General features: G+C 49.0%; 9 protein-coding genes across 9 annotated transcripts; 3 read left to right on the forward strand and 6 right to left on the reverse strand.

Moving 5' to 3' along the window:
- Positions 1-40: 40 nt before the first annotated feature.
- ANOM_008466 (dienelactone hydrolase) lies at positions 41-1,285 on the forward strand (the record flags this gene model as incomplete). The annotated part of the gene is made up of 2 exons (XM_015553722.1): positions 41-752; positions 873-1,285. Coding segments are annotated over 2 exons (1,125 nt in total), but the record flags the coding sequence as incomplete, so codon positions are not given.
- Positions 1,286-1,382: 97 nt separating this feature from the next.
- Positions 1,383-4,074, reverse strand: ANOM_008467 (pseudouridine-5'-phosphate glycosidase/carbohydrate kinase family protein; the record flags this gene model as incomplete). Its single annotated transcript, XM_015553723.1, has 7 exons — positions 1,383-2,685; positions 2,744-3,044; positions 3,097-3,327; positions 3,376-3,417; positions 3,469-3,568; positions 3,617-3,825; positions 3,888-4,074. The coding sequence occupies 7 exons, from the start codon at positions 4,072-4,074 to the stop codon at positions 1,383-1,385; spliced, it is 2,373 nt and encodes a 790-aa protein (XP_015404375.1).
- A 198-nt stretch (positions 4,075-4,272) lies between these two features.
- ANOM_008468 (dolichyl-diphosphooligosaccharide--protein glycotransferase subunit OST1) lies at positions 4,273-6,154 on the forward strand. The gene is made up of 3 exons (XM_015553724.1): positions 4,273-4,727; positions 4,858-5,896; positions 5,952-6,154. The coding sequence occupies exons 1-3, from the start codon at positions 4,390-4,392 to the stop codon at positions 6,075-6,077; spliced, it is 1,503 nt and encodes a 500-aa protein (XP_015404373.1). The 5' UTR covers positions 4,273-4,389; the 3' UTR covers positions 6,078-6,154.
- Positions 6,155-6,518: 364 nt separating this feature from the next.
- Positions 6,519-7,766, reverse strand: ANOM_008469 (mRNA guanylyltransferase; the record flags this gene model as incomplete). The annotated part of the gene is made up of 1 exon (XM_015553725.1): positions 6,519-7,766. One exon carries the CDS (start codon positions 7,764-7,766, stop codon positions 6,519-6,521), a length of 1,248 nt encoding a protein of 415 aa, XP_015404372.1.
- A 691-nt stretch (positions 7,767-8,457) lies between these two features.
- Positions 8,458-9,880, reverse strand: ANOM_008470 (deubiquitination module subunit SGF73; the record flags this gene model as incomplete). Its single annotated transcript, XM_015553726.1, has 4 exons — positions 8,458-8,849; positions 8,915-9,547; positions 9,647-9,763; positions 9,856-9,880. 4 exons carry the CDS (start codon positions 9,878-9,880, stop codon positions 8,458-8,460), a joined length of 1,167 nt encoding a protein of 388 aa, XP_015404379.1.
- Positions 9,881-10,453: 573 nt separating this feature from the next.
- ANOM_008471 (putative beta-ketoacyl synthase (Cem1)) lies at positions 10,454-12,403 on the reverse strand (the record flags this gene model as incomplete). The annotated part of the gene is made up of 8 exons (XM_015553727.1): positions 12,308-12,403; positions 11,843-12,009; positions 11,661-11,768; positions 11,538-11,609; positions 11,397-11,483; positions 11,081-11,347; positions 10,662-11,030; positions 10,454-10,612 (listed from the first exon to the last, which is right to left on the reverse strand). The coding sequence occupies exons 1-8, from the start codon at positions 12,357-12,359 to the stop codon at positions 10,454-10,456; spliced, it is 1,281 nt and encodes a 426-aa protein (XP_015404380.1). The 5' UTR covers positions 12,360-12,403.
- Positions 12,404-12,761: 358 nt separating this feature from the next.
- ANOM_008472 (agmatinase) lies at positions 12,762-14,088 on the forward strand (the record flags this gene model as incomplete). Its single annotated transcript, XM_015553728.1, has 3 exons — positions 12,762-12,884; positions 12,938-13,064; positions 13,118-14,088. The coding sequence occupies 3 exons, from the start codon at positions 12,762-12,764 to the stop codon at positions 14,086-14,088; spliced, it is 1,221 nt and encodes a 406-aa protein (XP_015404377.1).
- A 1,386-nt stretch (positions 14,089-15,474) lies between these two features.
- Positions 15,475-16,826, reverse strand: cdc42 (Rho family GTPase CDC42). The gene is made up of 4 exons (XM_015553729.1): positions 16,440-16,826; positions 16,158-16,277; positions 15,611-15,989; positions 15,475-15,549 (listed from the first exon to the last, which is right to left on the reverse strand). The coding sequence occupies exons 1-4, from the start codon at positions 16,457-16,459 to the stop codon at positions 15,490-15,492; spliced, it is 579 nt and encodes a 192-aa protein (XP_015404378.1). The 5' UTR covers positions 16,460-16,826; the 3' UTR covers positions 15,475-15,489.
- Positions 16,827-18,359: 1,533 nt separating this feature from the next.
- On the reverse strand, positions 18,360-20,397 carry mirC (siderochrome-iron transporter MirC; the record flags this gene model as incomplete). The annotated part of the gene is made up of 4 exons (XM_015553730.1): positions 18,360-19,132; positions 19,189-19,923; positions 19,977-20,107; positions 20,177-20,397. The coding sequence occupies 4 exons, from the start codon at positions 20,395-20,397 to the stop codon at positions 18,360-18,362; spliced, it is 1,860 nt and encodes a 619-aa protein (XP_015404376.1).
- Between the last annotated feature and the right edge of the window lie 2,660 nt (positions 20,398-23,057).

Consider the following 23,057-nt stretch of genomic DNA (forward strand, 5'->3'; position numbering starts at 1 on the left):
TTTTTTTTTCGCTATTAATTGAATCCATGACCAAAAAGCTAACAAAACACTCCAAGCATACAATAAACCGGCCTACCTCCTCCTTACATCTCACCACCACCCAACAACAGCTACCAACCCTTTCCCTCTCCTCTGTGCCCTAGTATGTTACTACCCCCAGCTCTCTGGAACAGATTCCCATAGTAGCCTCGCCGACTGCCCCAACACAACGACCAACCCCTGCATTGTGCCCCCCTCCACAACTTCTTCTTCAACCGCCTCCTGCTATGACACCCTCTCCATCCTTCCCATCCAAGTCCATCTTGCCGGCCACCAACCCACCACCCTCTGGGACGACTACAACAGCCACCCAAGCAAAAAGCGCCACAGATGCCACCTCTTCTTTTACCCAGAATCCGAACCCGGGTTCGCGGAGTCAACAGCCAGAACCCACGACGTGATCAGTTCGCGCCTGGCCTGGAGCCGAGCGCTGGACTGTCTGAAGCGCGGGTTTGGTTGGCCCGCAGGGAGCTGGCAGGTACCTGTCGTGGAGACGGTGTGGGACGAGTACTGGCGGAATCTGTTCTACAATGGGCAGGAAGCGGGACGAGACGAGGTGGAGCATCATGCGGCCAATACAGTGAACATGATGGTAGGGAGTGGTGGAGGTATACCCTTGAACGGGAACGGGGATAGCGATGGGGAGAAATCCGGCCCGACGGCGGAATTGAATGAGGTAGCGATAGTCAATTGCGTCCCTACCTCAATTGGTGGTATGTGCTTCCTTTCCCACTTACCTCTTCCCGTTCCTTTTCTGTTCTTGCTCTTTTCCCTATGTGGTCTGGTGAGCTGCATATTGGGAAGAAACAGTGGCTGATGGTGGCGATCTTTAGGAGAACACCCGGCTCAAATCACTAATTTTTATACCACGCAGTTCTTTCCCACGGGACCACCGTCACAGAGTATTCGTCTGTTGTCTCGCACGACCGGCACAGACCGGATAGTTGACGAGCTTCTGCTCACGTTCACGCATACAGAAGAGATCCCGTGGCTGCTGCCCCGTGTGCCACCTACGGGTAAACAAGTGCGCGTTGTGATTATCATGACGGCTAGCTTCATTGCGGGGAAACTGGCCCGGCATAATATTTATTGGGATCAGGCGAGCGTCTTGGTGCAGATAGGACTGTTGGACCCGAGTCTGGTACCGACCGGTTTTAAGGCTACTGGGAAGAACAGAGAGGGATGGGATGTTGTGGACAGACTTCCTGTTGTTGGAGGGGAGGGAGTCGACAGGGCTTTATCTTGAGCGGAACATGGTAAATTGGGCGGTAACTATATCCACGTTATAGTTATAGTGCATTCCAAATAGTATTTATACACATTCACACTGATTCTATATTGACTCAGGAGCGCGCTAAGCTGACAATATCACTGCTGACACCTCCTGGACTCTTCAACGTCCTAAGGCTGGCCTCCTGGGCAAAAGGAATGACATCTTCTACGGTCTTTGCCCCCTTCGCGAGACCCGAGATTACCGCCCCCAAAAGCGTATCTCCGGCTCCGTTGACACTGACAATCTCCTCGTCGGCCAGCACGGCGGCGGGTGGGAACAATCTCATATACACACCACCAACCAGCTCATCAGCCAGTGCAGTACGCGACAGGATATACGGAGCAGAATCGGGCGAAGTGAGACGCGGGTCACCAGGGCGAAGAAGTTGAGTGACGAGGACACCCTGTGACCCTAGTTTGGTAATGAGACAGGGGATGTAAGGAAGGAGTTGGATACTCTGCTGGGGGATGCCTTGATCCACAAGTTGGTTGGATGTCATTGCAACGAGTCGGTCTCGAGCACCTGCTGACGACATACCCATCGCATCTATGATGTGCCACCAGCCCTCGGAGTCAAACAGCCCACTTTCACGCGCTGCCGTGTACATTGTAGTGAGTTCAAACTGGTTGGGGGTCGCCAGGCTGATCGCATTGTTGGGGACAGATGCCGACGAGCTAATTGCCGCATCTACCTCGGTGCTTTTGCTGAACAGGCGGCGACTTTTGGCATTCGATACGGGCTCGAACGCGACCCTTGCGCCATACTTCTTGGCTACAGCAACCCACTTGGAAAGGACTTCAGGGCTCCAGTTCGAATCAACGACAACCCATTGAGGCCTCGTGCGGGAGAGCAGAGTCTCCCAAAAGCCCTCGAAGTCCAAATTCTGCTCTGGTAGTTCCATAATGCCCATGTCCGCCATAGCCACAACGAGGTCTTTCTTCGCATCATTAACAGCTACATACTGTGCGGTCCTGGCGCCGTTTGACGCGGGCAGCACCTGTACGCCAGCAGTGGATAGCCCCTCTTTTCGAAGAGCCGTTAGGGCTGCACGGCCACTTAGATCGTCCCCGACAACACTACAAAAAAGAACGGAGCTGCCAAGATACTTGGTAGCAATGGCAACATTGTGACCCACGCCGCCAAGGCTCTGTGTGATGGTGGCAGGATTGGAAGTATCAGAAACAGGTTTGATGTCTTTTTCTCCCGCAGGAGGAGCATAGTCACAGGAAAGATCAACCGCGAGAGAGCCAGCAACGAGAACGTCTACCTTGTCCAATGCCTCAATAGGTCCTTCAGTAGTTGGGTTGAGCTTAAGCTCTGCCTCTGAAGTTGCTTGGTCAGCTTTGACGTCCTCGGAAATTGCTGGCATATGCCTGAAGACACCTCGAAATTAGGGTCATTCCGAGTCGCATCTAACACAGGGCAACTCACCGCTCATTAAGCGTTCCATTGGACTGTTCCAACTTTGAAAGTTCTACAGCAACGCGAGTAGCACGCTGCACATTCGCCTCAACCAGAGCACGATTAGCAGTAACACTCTTGCCACCGCTGAGTTGCTTGATTTTAGATAGTACGAATGGAGTGTTGTCGCTGCCCTGATGGCCCTCCACCTCAGCAAGGCGGATTGCTTCCTCAATAATATCATCCATTTCGTTTTTGGGAATAGACTGCTGCACAGGTACCGGGTTGGCGAAATGCATTCCCGATGAAACAGGGAGTTTTAGTTGCGCATCTATCGAAACGTCAGCCACTAGTACTAAGCACGAGATGCACAGCCAACTCACATATTATGGCAGCTGCCTCAGCCTCATCTTGAATAACCTTTGGACTCTTGATACCACTGTCGCGCGTAAAGAATGCAGGGAAATCTATCTGGCCCGTACGGCCATCCGCGAATGTCCCAACACAAACACCTTCGGTCTCAAGATATTCCAGAGTTCGAGGGATGTCCAGGAAGCTTTTGCATCCAGAGCTGACAACAGCAACCGGGGTCCGTCCCAGTTCGGTGAGATCGGCTACTAAGCGTTAGATATTGGCTGCTAGAGCTTGCCAGCAGAACATACCAGATATATCCATAGAATTCTCTCCACCACGGTGGACACCACCTAGGACTGATTAGTTTCTAGAAAGAGACCTAAGACTGCGCAGAGACGCACCAAGACCCCCAGTCCCGAAGACCTTAATACCAGCCAGGTGGGCAAGGATCATCGTGCCCGAGACTGTTGTACCACCGTGCAGTCGTTTCCCAGCCAGGCCCTAGTATTGTTAGAGACGTTCTTCAAAACGGCGCACAAATTAACTGACCAGGCCGCATATGTAACCCAAATCTCTGCGGGAAACCTTCAGGGCATTCTTGCTCTCCGCGGTAGAGGCCAGCTCGATAAGCTCTTCGGCGTTAAGACCGACCTTGGCTACTCCGTTCAAAATTCCAATTGTAGCGGGAACTCCGCCATTTGCCCGTACGACGGTTTCCAGCAACGACGCAAGAGCAACACTCTCAGGATACGGAAATCCTGTTTGCAGATCAGCGAGTAATTCTCCGCCTACGGATAAAAACGAAAGTGTGGATATATACCGTGAGTGTAGATTGTGGACTCTAGAGCTACCACAGGATTTCCTGTGGCTACGGCGTCACGAACTTCCTCCGAGACCTGAAGAAACTTGCTTTGCGCAAGGCCATGAAGGGGTCGTGCGGGAAAGGCCGATGCTGGTACCCTTGCTCTCCTGCAGCAATGGCGAGCTGCAGCTCGCGAAGCAAGCATAGTGATCAGGTAGACGCTATGCTGTGAGGGTAGCTTGACAGTAAGAGTGGAGAAAGAAGTAGCTGGAAAATGTGGAGGAGAGGAGTAGGACTTATCGGCGATAAGAGAGGATGGCGTCTTTGGCCGCAGCGGTCACCGGAATCTAAGCAGCATCGGGACACATCAGCATCACGTCGAATCTCGCCGCGCTACCTTCCCTTCCCCCCTGTTCAATCCCTCCCATTTCTTTTTATTCCTTCTTCTTTATAGGACCATCTCCTGGTGAGAGACATTGTGTCCTAGGCGCGGTCAGTTGCACGCCCGCCCATCGTCACAATGAGGCCGATTACAGCATTCGCCGCACTCTGCGGGTTCCTCCTGTCAAGCAGAAGCTTCGTATGCGCCGAATCCTCCGCGAGGACCCATCCCTCCTTCCAGCCTCCCCAGACATTCAAGAATGTAAACTTGGTCCGGAACACCAACCTGGAGAAAGGTTATGCTCGAGAGACTGTCAACGTGGTGGTGGAGAACGTGGGTAATGAACCGCAGAGCACCTACTACTTGGCCTTCCCATCGGAGGTATTCGACAAGGTCGGAGGACTGGAAGTGAGAGATAGAAAGGCACCGGAGAAGGGGCCTTTCGTAGTGGATGCATTGTCTATCGATTCGCCCAGGTGAGTACGCTATTGTGGCTACTAGTGGCTGGTTGCTATTGAGATGACGAAGCCACGGTTTCTTAATCTGGCTATACTGTTTGTAGCATATAAACTAATATCTATGGATTACTTTTCCCGCATCTCGCAGTGACACCAAATTCTTTGCCATTGACCTCCCCGAGCCTCTTGCGCCCAAGTCGCAGGTTACTTTGGGAATTTCTTACTACCTCCTCTCCTCCCTGAGCCCGCGCCCTGCCGCTATCAACCAGGCTGATAAGCAGTACCTCACCTACTCATTTTCTGCCTATATCCACTCAGCCTACCCAACTGTGACCCAAAAGACGAAACTGAAGCTTCCTAGTACCAATGTTCCTGACTATACCACTACCACCGGCCTCAAGTCAGGCTCGGATCCTGAGCGTCAAGGTACAACTTACACTTACGGCCCTTATGATACGACTGAGGTCACACCCGGTACTGTCTACCCGATTACCATCCGTTATGAGTTTACCAAGCCGGTAATCACAGCTTCGCTGCTGGAGAGAGACTTGGAGGTGTCTCACTGGGGTGGAAACTTGGCGACAGAAGAGCGCTACTGGCTTCGCAATAACGGCTCCAACCTCATCAATCAATTCTCGCGCGTTGAGTGGACACTCAGTAACTTCCAGCAATTGCCTTCTTCCGCCATCCGTGAACTAAAGTATCCGCTGAATCCTGGCTCGGTGGACCCCTACTTCATTGATGACATCGGTAATGTCTCCACGAGCCGCTATCGCCCTGGCAAGCCTCCCAAGCGTGATGGATCTTTAGAACTTCGCCCCCGATTTCCCGTCTTTGGTGGCTGGAACTACAGCTTCCGTATTGGTTGGAATAACGAGCTCTCTACCTTCCTTCGCCGGGTGACCGGCGCCGATTCGTATGTTCTCAAGGTTCCTTTCATCGAGGGACCCAAGATGCCCGAAGGTGTGCAGTATGAGAAGGTGGTTGTTCGTGTCATTCTTCCCGAGGGAGCCCGTAACGTCCGGTACGAGACGATTGAGACTGCCTCCAACAATGGTCTTCCCCCTGCCGATCAGATCAAGTCCCACGTGTCTCCCCACAAGACCTTCATGGACACTTTGGGCCGTACTGCGTTGACCCTGACGGTTGAGAATTTGTCCGATGAGGCTCGTGATTCTCAGTTGGTGGTAAGTATTCAACCTTATATTACGCTCCACTAGATGGAATGCTAATCCTTGACAGGTTACCTATGATTATTCCTTCTGGGATGGAATGCGCAAGCCCGTGACCATCACCACTGGATTGCTGACTGTGTTCGCTGCCATATGGGCGATTGGAAACATTGACGTGAGCATCAAGAAACGATAGAGTGTATGATGTAACATTGTTGTGTCCTGTTTTTTTATACCTGAGCAATGTAGCTGTTGCCGTCAATGAAAACCAAACTTTGAGCTTTGAACGTATCACGCTGCGGATTCTTCTAGGTGAAACAGGAGCTTGGTCGATACCAGAGAACGAGCTATACCGCATATGAATTATCAAAGATCAAGCTGGATTATCTTGCGATATAACCCATCTAGCCAATAGTCATTGGAATAGCAAGAGCGCATAGCATGATAGAAAGTACACTTGTACGATAATCCCCAGGTCAGCCTCCATTTTAAACTTGCCGACAGACAGCCCCTCTCCAGTTCATATGCATGAAGCAGAGATCAACGCCAGACTCCTTGCAATCCCGAACCGAAGCCAAGTAAAATAATACCCAACAAGTAGGTTTGTTCAACATTAAAGAAAAAAACAAGAAGGAAACTATGAATCCTCGAATTTCCGTTTCACTCCGTTTCCGTTTGCATGTGGCGGTGCCTGTCTTGCCCTTCGTTTCCGCTCTTCGTCCTCCGAGGCCATCTGAGCCTGGCGCTTCTTCCATGATGCCTTGATCGCCGGCGCAGCCTGGATGAGATCTTCCTCCGTCACACGGTCCTGAATGCTCTCAAGGACTTTCTCAACGGTAGAGATATGATTCGCGTCAGCCTTATCGTCTCGGAGACGATGATAGCGCCATCGATTGTGTTCATCCTTAGAACACTCAACGATGCTATCATCAAGGGGCAGCCCCAGAGCCTTAAGCTCTTCCCATTCTGATGGGGTGACAAACATCTCCGCGAAGTGCCGGTACTCGTTGGAATTAAGCATCACAAATAGATGAAAGATAGGCATAGCGTCGTAATCCGTATACGGCTCGGAAATACCATCCGCCTCGTCATCTGTGTCAGGTTCCAGGACAGGAAACTCCAAGCGCATGCGGAAATCAATAGTATTCTCGGCCGGAGGCTTCCATTTGAGAATGTGTTCGTCCGTTCCGATGCGGTAGGGTGTACTGCGACAGGTAAAGATGAGACCGTCATTACCGTGAATTTTCTTGACCTTGGGAATGATCTCTCGGAACATCATCTCGATACCGTAGCTGAATTGGGTAGATTTGTCTTCAACCGCGAAGACGCGATGTTGTTTCTCCTCGGGAAAGCGGTGGTAGAGAGCATTATATGGCTTGAGGACCTTCTCCTTGAAATACGCAAGTCGTTTATCCAGCGTGCGATGCATCAGGCTCTGTCCGTCCAGGACCAGACAGTCGAAAACGAGGTATTTGAGCTGTTGGGTTCCATCCTCATATGTATCATTCACCAACTCGCCGTCAACCAGGGTGTCGACGTGGTACGACTGGAAACTTTCATCATTGGGGAGAGGGAAATGCAAGCCCGGCACGTAGCGGTAGTCGTTCTTGCGGTCAATTAGGTAGTGAATTTCGGGTGTCTCTGACTCTGGATCGCCACGGGCAAAGTACATCAGACAGCGGATGCCATCTGTTTTCTCGCAGACATAGTAGTCTTGCCGTTGGAGCTCGAGGAGATGCTTGCTGGAGAAACTGACGGGCTGTGCGCCGGGAAAGTTGAGGTTGTTGCGGCCGAGGAGAGTCGCGACTTCGCGGCGAAATTGGTCTGCTAGTTCAGGCTCTGCCTTGATCCCGACAGCGTCGAGATCGGGAACAGAGTTGGACATCACGAAAGGGTTCGATTGAATTTAGGGAGTGCGTGGCGCAGATGGGGCGTATAGGTGAAAATGTCTAGGTGTTTGCTGTCCAGCACGAGCAGATCAAGACCTCCGCCCGTAGGCGCAGAAGCTATAGCTTCCCCAGTAGACCTGAATGTCGCAGTGACGGTGGGGTGCTGTGAAAGGCGAGCTGCATGTGTTCCGCCTTCAAAAGATCGGTGGGCGCACATGGAGCTAAACCCGTCTTCATCCCGCCGCGGTTGGAGATAGCTTGTTGTGGCCTCAGGCAGAAACAATCCATTTTGGGGTAGCTGTAGGGCATCATGGATACCTGGTAATATGACAATCTACAGGATGTACAACTGTGTTTGATATCTTTGAGTCAAAATGGGTCTAGTACTGTTGACAAATATCCACACATCGTCGATATACAAACGGTTAAATTTTTGAACAGTGTCTATCAAGATATAGAGAACATAAAAACATCCGATAATTTACACTCAGTCTCGCCAGTGGTACATGCAATGGACTCCGGGGTATCATATCATCACAAAAAATCCAAATTAGACCCATTCCGTAGGTTTCCTGAACGCCGTTCGAGACTCCACGATGTGGCAGTCATACCCAAATAGTGGAAAGAAAGGATCATCACTCATCGCTGCTCCTCAGACCAACACAAAACGCGAACAAGCATATTTACCTAGGAGCTCGCCGATATTGAAAGTTTCTTCGCGACTGGTGCTGGAGTTGCACTGTCCACATCTGCTGTGTTATCTGCGCTGGTAATGACCGGAGAAGTCATGACCACGTCGTCCATAGGAGCGAAGAGGTTTCCGTCATTGGAGGTGGTATTGCTATCGCCGGTTGAAAAGAGTCCGCCACCGCGCGCACCGCCTAGGGCGTGGGATAGCATCTCTTTAATGCGGACATATTGATATTTTTTCTTAGTCGAGATCAGAGTATGAGTGATGATGGGCTGCGGGTGAGAGCGAGTGATAGCTGCCATAACAGCATCTTTTTCTTCATCCGAGTCGACAGGACCATTGTTATCGATATCGTCCTGCAGAGGAGCATTGGCATCGATTGCCGCCTCTGAAAAGCATGACCGATCAGCTCTGTTCGGAAACGTATCCTCCAGCTATATGGGCAATACTCACTTTGCTGGCGAGCCTGGTTCTTCTTCTGATAAGCCTGAAGCAACATATCGTACGGCAACGAACGACCAGGGACTGCTCGCTTCGCGCCCATGGAATGACTCTTACAAGTCAAAGACCTCGCACACTGGGCACCATTCGGCAGAGTAACACCGCACTGCTTCTCAACATCAACGGGCCCCTTCGGCTTCGGAACCTTGGGCTTGGGCTCCTCCTTTTTCTTCTTCTTCTTAGGCTCCTTATCCTTATCGTCTTCTCCCTCCGTCTTGCGCTTCTTCCCCTTCTTCGTTCCATCCTCCGCCATTCCCTTAACGGCGCTCTTCTTAGCACTCTTCTGACCCTTCATGGAATCATCACCATCGCCGCCAGCAGCATCCTCGTCACCGTTATCACCGGCCTTGGCCCGGTTAGCCGCATCGCGCGCCTCCTTCTTTCGCCTCGCCTTCTCCTGCTTCGCCCGAATACAGCCCCGAATATGCTCCACGGCATTCTGTTTGAGGACCGGCCTCTTGCAAGTCTTACATATGACTGTTTCTAAGTGATCCTCTTCTCGTGGTTTGCCCGTAGGGAAAGCGGCCATGGTCTTTTCGTCGATCTCAGGGAGAATAGGTGATGAACCGGGGGAATCGGGCGCATCTTCACATCGTCAAACCATTAGTAAATACACAACTCACAGCTCCTGCTCCCACACCCCGCAAATTAAGATGAAAGCCAAGTAGAAAGGGGGTAACACACCATCACCTTTCTTCTTGCCTAACTTAACCGACTTCTTCAACTTAATCTTGCCGGGCTTGGTGTCTTTCTCGGAGAACTTGTACCCCGATGCATCAACTAAGCTGCCGGACAACGGCGCTATCATAAAATAGGACAATATCAGCACAACTCATTCTATATGACGTTGTAACCACTTAAGTTCGGCCCGAGGAGGGTTTAGTGGTATCTACCTTTGGTCTCACCGTTGGTAGCCATGGCCAACCCACCAACGACCAAGAAAATGACTCAACTCTGGTAGTAAAGAAAGATATAGTGATAGTAAACGAGTGGAATGATTTAATAAGATATTGAACTGCAGAGCGCTGCTTTGTCATGAAGTTTGAGGTGCGCGTGATATGGTCGAGGTGAGTCCGGGGCTGCTCCGCATCGAGATGTCACGTGCTGGTTGCCAGGATAATGGCCAGTTTTCGGCGATGTAAATTATAATAGTTCAAGAGGACAGTAACTATACAGAGTTTTAGTTTAGTGACCGCGTATTTCAGTATTGAATAGTCTTCAATTACTTCTTCATTGTTGTTGATGTTCTTGCAGCGACAATAAGACAATGAAGCCCATTCTTGAGGCCAAATCATACCAGACTACAATCTGACCCCTGGAGAGTTTGTGTCACGGTCGATTCTAAGAACCAGCACAAGTTTACTCTAGCATCAGGGTGTAAGTTTCTTACAAATTTCACAAGCTGAACTTCTTATTATTTTAGTGTACAAGTACGTGTTGTGTTACATGGAGTATAGCTCGCAATTATCCAATCAAATGTCACCAAGTGCTCTATAGTCTGGAAAAGCAGAGACTACTGTTGGTTCCTCCAAAGCCGAAACTGTTGGTCAGTGCCACATCTATCTGGCGCTCTTGAGTCTGATTCGGGGCGTAGTTGCAGTCGAATCCGATGGCGAGATGCTCAAGGTTAATAGTAGGAGGCATTTTATTCTGATACAGCAAATTAGAGTATTTCCATAGCACAGATAGTGACACTTACCTCATGAATAGCAAGGATGGTGAACAGGGCCTCCACGGCGCCAGCACCGCCTAATAAGTGACCCACAGCGCCCTTGGTGCTGCTGATGTTTATATCCCCTGCATTGCGCTTTCCGTCAGGCCCAAGAAGGAGTGCCTTGATCGCGGCATTTTCTGCCGCATCTCCGACTACAGTCGAAGTGGCGTGTGCATTAACGTAGTCAACCATAGACGGTGAAAGACCGGCATTCTTCAGAGCCTTTCTCATTGCCATGAATGCCCCTTCGCCGTTTTCTTTGGGCGCTGTTATATGATGTGCATCACCTGAACAGCCATATCCTCTCAACTCGGCATAGATACGTGCGCCTCTTGCCTTTGCATGTTCTAGCTCCTAGTTAGAAGTTAGCACTGTGAATTAATATAAGATGCGATGCTAAGTACCTCTAAAATAACTATTGCCGCGCCCTCACCGACCACAAACCCTTCGCGATCCGCATCGAAAGGTCTGGACGCCTTCTCCGGATCATCATTATAGCTCGTTGCGAGGCTCCGTGCCCGAGCAAAGCCTCCAACAGCTAGCGGATGGATGCAAGATTCAGCGCCGCCAGCTAACATCACGTTCGCATCACCGCAGGCGATAAAGCGAGCAGCATCACCGATGGAATGTGCTCCAGTAGTGCATGCAGTTGTAGCCGCGTGGTTTGGACCCTGTCGAACCATTAGCAGTGGTAAAAACGCAGATTAGGATTAGCCATACCATCAATCCATACTTCATGGAGATATGACCAGCGCCGAGATTGATGAGCAGCTTCGGGACAAATAAAGGTGACACCTTTCTGTAGCCCTAGAAGGAGTTAATACAGATGTAATGGCGATACAAAACTCGTTTGCGACATACTCCTTTTTCATATGCCACGACTGTGTCGTAGATCTCATCGAAGTTGCCAATTCCGGATCCGAGACAGATGCCCTACGCGGCCATCAGTATTTTCGAGATACATGATGTCTTGTAGACGTCTACCGTAGATTCTCTCTGCTCAAACGAAGTGGGCTTCCAACATGCATCTTCAAGAGCCTCTTCCGAAGCAGCCAAAGCATACTGGGCGAAACGCGCCATCTTACGCTCTTCCTATTAATGGTATCAGATCTGCTCTTCTCTCGAAGACCATACAAATATAGAAAAACAAGAGACGTTGCACATACATCCTTACTTAGCCATTCTGAGGCAGTCCAGCCACCATTCTGCCTCTTGCCATTCGGCACTGGAGCGGCAATCTGACATGGTAAGTCGGAGAATCTGGAATCACGATGGTTGACATTAACAATGCCGCAGTGACCATCTAACAGACGTTTCCATGTGCGACGGATACCTAGAATGACTGTACTTTAGCTATCCGCGCATAATAAGCCCGAGAATTGGAATCATCGTGTGGACTGCAGGTGTCTCTTTCTAACTTCCTAACTAGGAATGTCCGTGGCGATTGTACCCGGTATCCAAGACTTTCCCCTTTCGGAAATATCGGAAGTGGAGACAAATCCGAGCGAGACTTTCAAGTAAACACTGAAGAATCACGACAAAAGAACAAGCTTATAGCCACGGACCAAAGGGAATTTTGGATAGAACAGTGTGCTTGGACATCTGTATAGCAAAGATATAGAACAACTTACCTACTCCCAAAGGAGTAACAGCTCCTAAACCCGTCACGACAACACGACGCATGGCATCCTGAGGTTCTCAAGACGAGATTCGAATATGATCGGCTTCGATTGGATTCTACAAGCTCTGAGTCAAGCAGCGATCTATGGAAGATCGGACCGATATAAATGCGGAGAACGAAAAGAGGAAGAGCGAGCGATGGACGTTGGAAACATGGAACTAAAAGAAAAGTGACCAGAAGGGAAAGTCCGCACGATACTCCGCGCGCCTGAGGCCTCAAGGCCCACTTTTTGGCGCCAAATGAATGGACGGTTTGTTCCTATCGATAACGCTTTCACAATCTCCATACTATCTATGCGCCTATAACTACTAGAGAACTTTCCCCAGATTCAATTCCTCTTCTCTGTACTTTTCAAGCACCCCTTCGACTTATTTTGTCTTTCCCGTGGCACCTTACAATTCATAATGAAGTATACCCTGGGGTTGCTGGCTCTAGCCGGCACTGCCTTATCTCACGCCCATCACGACGACTCTGAAGTGGTTCCCGAGCACTTGCGTGAGGAGCTGTTGAAGAAATGGGATCAAGAGGTACGCATGTGGCTCTACCTTACATAGTGGCAAACCTGACTGATAAATCCCAGTGGTCATTTTCTGGCATTGCTAGCTTTGCGCACCTAAAACCAGTCAAATGCTTAATCGAACCAGATGAGCGATATGATATTGCCGTCATCGGAGCTCCCTTCGATACTGCTGTCAGTTACAGACCAGGTATGCACTCCGACTTACCTCCATTAAACGCAGAGGCTAACCTTGGCCTCCAGGAGCTCGTTTTGGTCCCCGTTCCATTCGTGCTGCCAGTGCTCGCCAGATGGCCGGCACAGCTTACAACACCCGTGCGGGCATCAACCCCTACAGCTCGTGGGCCACCGTTAAGGACTGCGGGGATATTCCTATCATTCCTTTCGACAATGGTGTAGCGGAGCGTCAAATGTACGAAGCCTTCCTTGAGCTAGGCTCACGACCTCCCGTTACTCCTGCCGACTCCAAGTACGGCACTAAGGGCATCTCCACCGGAAAGGCGAAGCTGGTCACCCTAGGAGGAGATCACAGTGTTGCACTACCGGCTCTCCGTGCCCTGTACCAGATCTACAAGAAGCCCATCACAGTGTTGCACTTCGATGCGCACTTGGACACCTGGAACCCCGTTCGCTACTCAGCATACTGGACATCGGAACAGTCAGCGTTTAACCACGGCAGTTTCTTCCACAAGGCGAGCCGTGAGGGTCTCATTTGCAACTCAACCTCTGCTCATGCCGGTCTGCGCACCCGTTTGACGGGTGTCACCGATAGCGACTACACCAACCCGGGCCCCGAGCAGGGATTCATGCGCATCCATGCTGACGACATTGACGACATAGGCCCCATGGGCATCGTGGATAAGATCATTGAGCGCATTGGTCTGGATTCGGAGCAACCCGTGTATCTGTCTGTGGATATCGACGTGCTTGACCCCTCGACTGCCCCCGGAACCGGTACCCCTGAGCCTGGTGGCTGGACCACCCGTGAGTTCATTCGAATCATGCGCGGTCTTGAGAAATTGAACATTGTCGGTGCGGATATCGTCGAGGTATCCCCAAGCTACGACAATAAGGGAGAAACTACCGCTCTCGCGGCTGCCCAGGTGGCCTATGAGATAATCACTAGCATGGTCAAGGCGGGAGCTGGCGAAGAATTGGGAGGATGGTATGGACGCAAGGAAGAGAAGAAGAGGGAAGGCAAAGACGAGCTGTAAACCAGATACTATGACGCTACAAATGAGTTATGTTTGATGTACAAACAGGTGGAGTTAGTAATAAAGAACATACAAAATGCCTGATGGACCATACTGGAGAAAGTGTCCTATGTGCCTATTCAGTACTACAAGCAGCCATCAACCTAGTGAAAGGGTTCAGCAAGATATAGACAAGAATATCACATTCCCTAATGATTGCGATTACAGATTCACTCCCACAACACAACACACTCCTCAATAACATCTGATCTCCCTTATTTCTGTATATCCAGCCAGAAACAAATCACCTCTCCACTCACCATCATCTCTGACAGATGATGACGAGCGTATTCTGAGCTCAGAATAAATGACTGGGCTGATCTCTTTCAGGTCTTAGCCGAGACATTTCCCTTTCTAGACAGATGCGGACTCAACCATGTTACCAGGTGGAATAGAGTCGGCTTGGATTGACTAGAACTTGTCGAGAAACCCATATGCTGGGCAGACACCCATAGTCTGGAGGCATCAGTGGCAGAAGGTGGAGGGTATCATGTTTTTTTTTTTTTTACAAATAGATATGAGAACTTGCATGGACATGTTTGAAATAACCTCGAACGATTTTATGAGCCAGTCACAACAAGTCAAAACATTGGACCGATCATAAGTCCCGACTGGATAACATCCACATTCTCTTTTCCAAGCTGACACTAGTGGCTATTGGTAGTTGGAGCGTGCGACAAATAATGACAATCTTCATTACATTGGACCTGATTACGCCATGGTCTGTGAGTACCAAAGCCTTGGTGGTCACTGATGTATCTGCGCTATCTAGTTCAAGACTGTAACATGACAATGATAAAATGGCACAGCAATGTGACAGAAGGTGCGGACGTGACAACAAATCGCGAATATAAAGAAACAGATCAATACCATCAGCCAGCCAAAACAAGACGCCTCGACTTCCAACGCCGATAGAGACGATGAGTGGTAATAGAGAATCGAAGATGGACAAAGGAAGAGAAGAAAGGGACAGAAAATGAGAAGGCAGGAGGAGAGGGTAAGGGGAATATGGCAAAGGCAAGCCGGCTGAAAGATGAAGGTAAAGCGGTTCGGTTCGTCGATAGTCTCCGCGGCAGAGTTGGGAGGTCAAATTTTCCCAGGGTATATCGGATCAATGAATGCCATAAATTGGGCAACGAAAGAATACGAGGATGGCAATCATTAGAAATATCGTCTCGAGATTGGGTAACAGATGGCAATCGACTCATGAGCTGTGACCCTTGATATCCATAGCAGTTTAGTTTTATGCGCTTCAAAACCTCGATCTTCCCGAAATATGCGATGTAGCTAGGATACATCAGTAACATGGTCTGGGTAACAGTTGGAGGAAACTAACCCTGCTCTAGAAAGATGTGTGTTCGGTTACAACAAAACGCACTTCTTCGACTTCTTAGGAGCAGGCTCGAGGGCGGCAACAATTGCCTGGTTCATTCCGTCAGTATACAATACAAGCAGCAGAGCCAACAGCGTTGACCCGACTCACCTCGTCAAAAACATCCTTGAGTTTATATTGAGTTAGAGCGGAGCATTCGACATATTTCACGGCGCCCAATTCCTTGGCCATCCGGTCTCCATCTTCCTTACGAATGGGCTGCATCTTCTGGCGGGAGAGCTTTTCGCGGACAGCGGGATCGTCGCGCAAATCAGTCTGGGTGCCCACGATCAGGCAGGGGACACCAGGACAATGGTGGTGAACTTCGGGGAACCATTTTTCGCGCACGTTCTCGAAGGAGGCGGGGGACGTCACGGAGAAGCAGACCAAGAAAACGTCGGTCTGGGGGTATGAAAGGGGACGAAGACGGTCATAATCCTCCTGACCAGCAGTATCGAAAAGTCCCAGAGTGTACGGTTCATCGCCAATCCTATGGAGGCGTCGGGTTAGTCAATTGATTGCGAGAGGTTGACAAATCCGGTGGATGGATCCAACGACGCGTTATCAAGGCTACTGTCTGTCGGAACATATCACAGGAGCGAACACTCCGGGAAACTCGTTGCGCCTGTCGCGGCTCGAAGCAATCGGGTTCACTTACATGACAGTGACAGCATAGTTATCAAAAACAGTAGGAACATATTCCGAAGGGAACTTGTTTGTTGTGTACGAAATCAGGAGACATGTTTTGCCCACAGCACCGTCACCGACGACAACACACCTGACGAAGAGAGATAACCGTGGTTAGCAAATCGCTGGTTGATAATGGAACCAATCTTGGTAAGAAGGGTCCCGACGTGCGGCATCAGAAAGGGGGGCAAGTCGGCGAGGGGGAGGAGCGAGGCAATGAGAATGGTGGTTAAAAAGGAGCCAGTAAACGTACTTGATAGTGGCGACAACCATATTGTATACCTGGAACTACCTGAGGCTCTGCAAAGTGACTGTGCAGATAATCTTCCAAAGGTGTCTAGACCCGAGGTGACGAGGAAATGAAAGGAGAAAGATGCGGTGAAGAGAATAGGGAGAGGTGTGAGGAGGAGCCGATTGCTGAATGGTTGTGGGGAGAGGATATAGAAAAGGGAGAGATGGGGGATTACAGGAGGCGCTGGATGAGAATGGCAGCAGCCAGAAGTTACGGCGGTTGGTGTGTGGTGAATGTCGACGGTGAAGGGTTGGTGGACGTAACCAATGTGGGAGGCGGCAGAGGTGGAGGACGATAGGACCGTAGCACTAGTTCGGAGAGTACCTTTAGGTAGAAAGAAAGAAAGCTGCCATGGATGGGGCAACCCGCACCGTTAGCTCACGTCGGCCTATTTGTCTAGACACTGCGACTAGCACGTTTTCATTGGGGACTGTATCAACAGACAGGCAGAAATCATTCTGGGAACATGAATCGAGAAATAATAAATTAAAATAAAAAGAAAAGCAAGAAAGGAAAAAGCAAAATGACCACAAAAATTAAAGAAACAAATTCTGAAAAATATAAACAGTAGATTCACAAACCTTGTAATTCCCTTTTTTCTTTTTCTTTTCTTTTTTTTTTTCCTTCTTTTCTTCTAGTTATATACCTGAGGGGGGAAATGTCCAAACCAACGGAGAAATCGCACGGATCAATTCCGGGGAAGGCCTTTGATATCGCTGAAGCACTTTGTACTCCTTTTACCCTCCCAGTTTCTCTATTCTCTGCTCTTAGAAAACTTGAGAAAAAGAGACGAAATTTATTTTGGAACGGCGAAAGGAGGGGGAGAAATGGAGGGGCCGCGGCAAAACACCCTAGGAGGGTAGAGTAGGAAATATCTACTCCGTAATGATATGATAGACGCAACACGCCACCACCGAGGGCTAAAGTCCAAGACGATGAGATCCAATCGAGGGACTACGGACTCAATTCAACTGTATCAGGAATGAAGGGGATGGGAGAAGTGGGAAGAAACCTGAGAGAACAACAGCCAACTCGAGGTATAATGGTATTCAAACCTTAGGCATGAAAGTGTCACTGTCACAGTCCAATCATCGACTGGCGGTAAATGCACCAGTCCAGTTAGTAACCATCACATACCGCTGTTCATTAAGGTAAATGAACGGTACCACGTATGAATCCTACTCCATTCTTCAAGCACCTGTATTACATGACTCGATGATATCACCTTTTGCTAATGACTGTCATGTATCGGAAATATGGCTGCTTGACGCCGCCATCCATAGTTCCCCTTTGAATTCACCTTTTTGTTACCCCTCTCCACCTCTTTGAACTATCCATGATACGTATACTACCATCCGCATCCGTTTGGCGAGAGGTTTACAAAGAAAAACATCAAAAGAAAGCACGTGCATTGCAACGTTTCATCTAAGTCTAGTCATAATCTCATAACGTCTATATAAACTCCTAAAGGGACTTCTAAAGTAGTCGCTGACTCGAAATATGTACGGCTCTGTGGAAAACATAGCGACTTGATATGCTGAAACCCGCTTACCCGCAGGATGAGAGAGCATAATGCTGGTCGACTCACATACCCAATAACAAGAAATCAGCGCCCCGGCGCTTCTAGCCGGAGATGCGGCAGACGCGTATGCGCATAACCTTGTATGGACACGTCACATAGTGCTTGATTCGGGATCGGGCCGGATGGGACATCCGCATAATCTCGTATCCTCTTCGGTGGCAGTATGTAGGGGCTCAAACGCCCTGTACAAGATGACAGGCAACAATCATGGTAGATTGTCCCATCTGCCAAATATATTAGTGGTATCCCTGGACACGTATCGAAGAATGTTGGAGAGACTGGAAGTATTCGGGACCACCTCACGGTTGTTTCGAGTGTCCTTCTGATTCGGATTCGTTTTCCAATAGGCCTTGTCCATTGTCTGGAACTGGATGGCCCCCGTTAGGCCCATCCACTGGTTCGGAATTGACTTTGTCCAACCTATAATTCTTCATAAAAAGACTCAAGGGGATCAATGGTATCGTCGCGATCAGCGCTAACACCAACAGCTTATTCATAGTCTCTTGATAAGATCGATTGATGGCAATTCTAGCCGGTGACCCTATAGGGAAAGATAGTGCCTTGTCCAATCTCCCAAATATTTCTTTAGCATCCCCCTTATTCTCATCAGGGAGGTAACGCCGCAACTTCCGCGGAATGTTGTGCGTCCAGACGGCCCCCGAGATCGCGGCGCCAACTGCACCACCCATCTCCATAGATGTCAAAAACATTGCCGTAGCAGCCGCAACCTCCTGATGGCTAGCGGACGCCTGAACTCCCAGCTGAACAGGCACGTTGAGGAGGCCGCCTCCCATACCCACCACAATCTGTGTCCCAAGAATTAGCGTTGATGAGCTCCCTTCTTTGCGGTAAAGCATCATCAAAAGAAGACCAATCATGTAGATCGCGCTTCCAATGGTCACAAATATTCGATAGCGTCGTGTGTATTTGATCAATAAGGACACTGAGAAAGCAGCAATGGTCGACGTAAACGCAAACGTCTGTGTCACACGGCCAGCCGTAGCGACATCATATCCTTGGACCACTTGAAGATAAGAGTAAAGATACGGTTGAACCGAAAAATAGAATGCCACTGGATGATGTTAGGAGGAAAGAAACGTACGAGTACGGTAGTGGGGGGTAACCTACTGAAGTACCAAAAAGCTAAAGCGCAGCCAGCGAGTGCTGTGCGTTGTCTGAGAAGGTGTAGGGAGAGAAGTGGTTTAGGGGCAAATCTTTTCGAAGTCTCCCAAAGTGGCAGCGCCAGTAAACAAACTATACCAACCGCAATCATTGCGAGGATGCTGTCGTTCTTCCAGCCGTCTTTAGCATTGGCGGCAAGAGTGAGAGGCACCAAGATCAATGTAACTGCCGCCGAAAGAAGTATCAAACCAAACATGTCCAAATCGTACCACGTGCGGCGGACAACAGCGATGAAGCCACCCCGAGGGGTGTGCTTTTGCTTGATGAGGTTTAGTCTTTTAGCCTTGCGTTGATTCAACAATAACGTCAACGCTAACGGAAGAAACGAAGCAGGCAAAATGATTGACCACATCCCGTAACCCCAACGCCATGACGAATGGTGTATCACTGCATCAGCTATTGCTGGTCCAATCCAAACTGTAACCAGAAACGGAAACTCTGGCAAGAGCGCAAGAAATGCCCTGTTGAGAAGGCTACTGCTGTCCGCAATGAACACTTGTTGGAGGATCTGCAAACCCGTCGAACCGGCGGAATAGAATATCTGAGCCGATGCATAAGTTTGGACATTGGTCGAAGCAGCCATTTGTATATAACCAAGAACATATATCAAAATGCACACGCAGAACGCTTCGAAGCGACCGAAGACATCGGCTATCTTAGCCATGGGAGGCTTGATCACAGCTGCATACTTGTCAGCTGGCGGAGAATAAACCGCATAATGTAAGACTACCCACCATTGACGACATTCTGGACAACAAGAACAGTTGAAATCAATGAGTGCTTGCTAAATGCGCTGGTTGCATAAGCAGAGAGGGATGTGGTGGTCTGGCCCTCTAAAGAAGTACAAAACGCCATAAGGAAAATACTATAGCAAGTCAGTGAGACCAGACCACTTTCATCAAGAACACAACCATGCTGTACATGGCAGGCATACCTGACATAAGCCACAACCAAAGACTTTGTTGTCCAGGTCAAGCTGATGGCTTCAATCTTCCGAACCCCTTCCTGCACCGAGTCATCAGATGTTATCTCGCTACCGTGGTCATCGCTTTCGTATCCCGCGGGAAGGAGGTGCTCTCCTTCGTGCTGATCGCGCCTCTCCATTTGATCGAGTGTGCCATATGAGGGACCTGAGTGGGCGTCAAGTAAGGGCATCGCGGCTGAGCCGAGAACGTCACTGAAGAATCTTGGACAACAGCACCGCGAGTAATGTCCATTTATCGGATACGACAGCCGAGGCGGTAGTGACGTCCGGTGGAGGCACGAAGGTGAAACGACACTGAAAGTTTCACAATCGAAGGACCCGGGTTCGAAAGGGTTGGTGTATAGGCCGAAATACTTGAGTTGATGAGGGAAGATATGGACGATCTGAACCAGCCAGACCCAGAAAATGCAACACGCGACTAGTCAAATGAGGGTATCTCAGGGGAATGGAAAATGTACCAGGGGAAGGATTATTGAAAAAAGAAAAACGAAGAACAAAAAACCCCAAGGAGAATTGAAGAACAGTTAAGTGAGACGTCAGGTTGGGTATCGGATTCGCAAGTTCGTTAGGTAACTGATACGGATGACGGCACGCGAATCGTCAGATCTATCGTACAAAGGGGCAGAGCTCTAAGCAGGACTCTAAACCCGGCGTGCTTCAGACCAATCGACTCGATCGACAAGGGACACTTATGCACGCGACGTGGGATGGGCCACAGGTTTAGCCTATGGGCCGAACGCCCGAGGCCCAAAATGGTAGGGCGGTTTCCGGTGTACTGAAGGGTTGGTAAAGTGATGCCTATAATATTCCACTTGATATAATTCGAATGAATTTGGAAAGCCTCACTCGAGACGGCGGAGTCGTGGCAGAGCTTATCCCTCGGACTCGAGCACACATTGACCCCTCAGTCATAGATGTGAGCGCACGGAGCAGTACAGGACAGGCGTATCGCGCAGTTGTCCTCTGTCTGTGTACTCAAGCGCAGAGGATCAATGTAAGTTCGAGACTGATCAGGGGAAGAAAACTAGATTGCAGCCGAAAATGGTGAAGAAGTGGGGAGGAAGTGGCAAAGCGACCAGGATGAGGGATGTTACGCAGGTGGATAAGACTTTTGAGAATCAGATATGATAAGATCACCTGGTTCGGTCCGAACGGAAGCTACGGATTCCTATAGGTTGGCTCCTTACCCTGCATTGGGACATCAGTCGGATGTGGAATGATTGCAATGATATTTAATTCCCCATTGAAGGTCTCATGTATGGGGGAATATCAACATATAAAATACCATTCTGTCTGTGTTTGGGTTGTCACTTCTTCTTGGAAAAGACAGTCAGCTGATGAATCACTCTGGAATGAAAGCTCCTCCGCCATTCCTCCCCCTTGCAGCACTCGAGAAATACTGAGTCGGACTTTATTGGTCTTTCTGGAATAGTTCGCATGACTAGGTCCAGTGAGTCAAAACGGCCAAGAAGTAGGAATGGTACCAATATTACTTCGTATACAGCCCCTATTCAACTATATTGGACGTAATATAATGATCATGGATCTCTCTGAGCAGAGAATGGCCTAAAGCCCCACGGTCCAGTCTCATGATTGGGGGAGATGACATCGGGTCATACCGCTCAAGGATCATCCAACTAAACAACTCATGTCATGTCTTTTTCCCTTTTTTTTTTCTTTTTTTTTTCTTTTTTTTCTCTCTCTCTCTCTCATTTATTTTATTCATTTGTCTTTATTTTTATTTTTAAAACCCCTCCTTTTCTTTTCGTATTTCTCCCCCCACTCTTTCGACTTCTCCATCCGAAGAACCGGTCCTTGGTATGAGTCAGTCTGAGGAATAGCCACTCGAGATAGACCAGGAATATCCTCGTAATCATGTCAGGATCCATGATATTGAACTATGTTCCGATTTCCACCAGAAGCCGCGACTACCGCGAGCTGAACGGAACTTGTTTTCTTTTCCGTTCCTTTCTGCCGAAGTTAAAATAAAATCTCCACTTACTCCTACAACTAGTGTCTTGTCCACCCAGTCAACACGGATTTTGAGGTTGCTAGGTAGGGAGGGAATCAAATAAATAAAAGAAAGGAAAAGAATACAGAGTAGAAAAAAGAAGGGGAAAAAAGCAAATACCAAAGGGCCACTCAGCTCGTACGAACAACTCGGTGGGTTCGCTGAATTAGTTAGTAGATTGTTTGTGCTAAGTATTGTTGCTTCCACGTAAGTTATATGCCTAACAGTGGTACTAAGTTGACAGCAGTCAGGTATAATCCCTGATATACAAGTTTTATGGAGTGACTTGTCGGTTATCCATCGACTCTGTATACCTTTCTTTTGTCCCAAGTCTTTCATTCCCCTACGATATTACTCTAGCTATAGGTAGATCTACCAGTTATCAGTACTCGTATACTATGTGAGCTTACGACAGACATGTCGTGTGCTACCGAGCATTTCGCCTGGGCGTAGACTAAGTTGAAGTGTCTGTAGTCTAAGTACTGAGAAGTCTTATAAAATTAGCTAGGTAATGCTGGATAGAAGCCAATATCTTGATTTCAAATAGAGCTAGTGCATATGAAAATTCTGGTACTTCTGCATAATAAAACTCAGTTGTATATCCTTTGATTTCTCACATATCCAGGTTTCTGGTGAAACCATGTGGCTGAACTTTCAATTTAAAAAATGACTGATCATAGCATCTTACTTCAACCTTGGACAATGCAGGTACATATACCTTACTAGCAAAAGTAGTGCGCCGCATCAGATCCAGGCTCGCAAATCAATATACATCAACAGATCTTATAAATACAAGATATCATTTCTTACTCGAAACCC

This window comes from Aspergillus nomiae, assembly GCF_001204775.2.
Source record: "Aspergillus nomiae NRRL 13137 chromosome Unknown contig00267, whole genome shotgun sequence".
Lineage (NCBI taxonomy): Eukaryota > Fungi > Ascomycota > Eurotiomycetes > Eurotiales > Aspergillaceae > Aspergillus > Aspergillus nomiae.